Source organism: Trichoderma gamsii (genome assembly GCF_001481775.2).
Source record: "Trichoderma gamsii strain T6085 chromosome Unknown Scaffold_107.2, whole genome shotgun sequence".
NCBI lineage: Eukaryota > Fungi > Ascomycota > Sordariomycetes > Hypocreales > Hypocreaceae > Trichoderma > Trichoderma gamsii.
Window position 1 is genome coordinate 272 of NW_020171444.1, and position 1,221 is coordinate 1,492.

The 1,221-nt window shown below is 47.1% G+C and overlaps 1 protein-coding gene across 1 annotated transcript; it reads right to left on the bottom strand.

Annotated features, from left to right (window-relative positions):
• Nucleotides 1–559: 559 nt before the first annotated feature.
• On the bottom strand, nt 560–825 carry TGAM01_v211145 (hypothetical protein; the record flags this gene model as incomplete). The annotated part of the gene is made up of 2 exons (XM_024551004.1): nt 560–602; nt 662–825. 2 exons carry the CDS (start codon nt 823–825, stop codon nt 560–562), a joined length of 207 nt encoding a protein of 68 aa, XP_024404252.1.
• Between the last annotated feature and the right edge of the window lie 396 nt (nt 826–1,221).

The following is a 1,221-nucleotide window of genomic DNA, read 5'->3' on the forward strand; positions in this document are numbered from 1 at the left end:
TCCCCGCACTGCGCGTGCTATCACGTCGAGCTTATCAAATAAGGTCGGCCCGATCATGGAGACTTCATCTATAATAAGGACTCTAACTTTGAGCCAACGTCGCCATTTGAGCCTATTCGTCATAATTTCGTTGACGAGCTTGGTGGTAGGTGCTTTTCCAATACCAATACCTGCAAAGCGGTGAAGCGTTGTGCCATTGATATTCGATGCTGCAAGCCCTGTAGATGCGGTAACCGCCACACAGTCCCTATCCTCCAGGTACTTTTGTGTCAGGCTTTTGACAATCTTCCCCAACAGAACCGACTTGCCTGTGCCTGCTGGGCCGGTGAAAAAGATGCTTTTTTCTTGTCTGAGCACTAGATCGAATATAAAACGTTGCTCCTCGCTCAGTTCATCATCTGGGCGCCAAGGATCTCCTCCGTCTGTATCGCATGGTATGTCTTTATTGGTTTCGATCAGATTTCGACTAAATTTAGGCTTGCGCTTACGAGACTTCATCAATCCCACAGTAGTCGAAAACCGTGCAAGCGAGGTATAGCCCCGCACTATTGCTTCGCGCTCAAATGACACAGATGCTCGAGTAAGTAGTTGAGAATCCCGGCCTGCCCCGAAAATGATTAGAGAATACCGACACAGCCTTTGCATTGGAACGAACACTAACGGGCATTCAAAGCAGAGATCCCTTTGAGGCACTGCATTGTCCCGATTCGAAACATCAGTAATTGGGTGGATCCGAATACATCCCCAGTCCATTGAGGCAAATTTCTTACCGCTGAGAAGAAATTGGCAGGCTTGGCGCTGTATTGATGCACGTGACGGCGCCATGCCACTTATGAATATCCCTTCATGATTTGGCGTGTGACGTCACGTTCCTGGGTGATATGTTTCTATTTAACCTGAAAGAACTCCATGCCAGCACTCCGGAGCTGTTAAGCCTCACGAGGCTAGCCACAAAGCGCTATAATGGTGGTGCATGCAATACTTTCAGTATTGACGGCGCCTAAGAGGCGGACAGGGGTCCCGTCCCTGCCAGTGGACCCTGCCAATGGACATGTACCGCCTTAAGCCCAAAAATTGTAAAGTAGCATACTGTATACTTTTGTCTCTTATATAAGTTACTCTATTCAGTGCTCACTAATATTTTGTCAATATGGTTACATTCCTTGTTGCTGTTATTTTCTACGTCCTAACTGATTCAATTTACCGCCAAAGATAGGTATA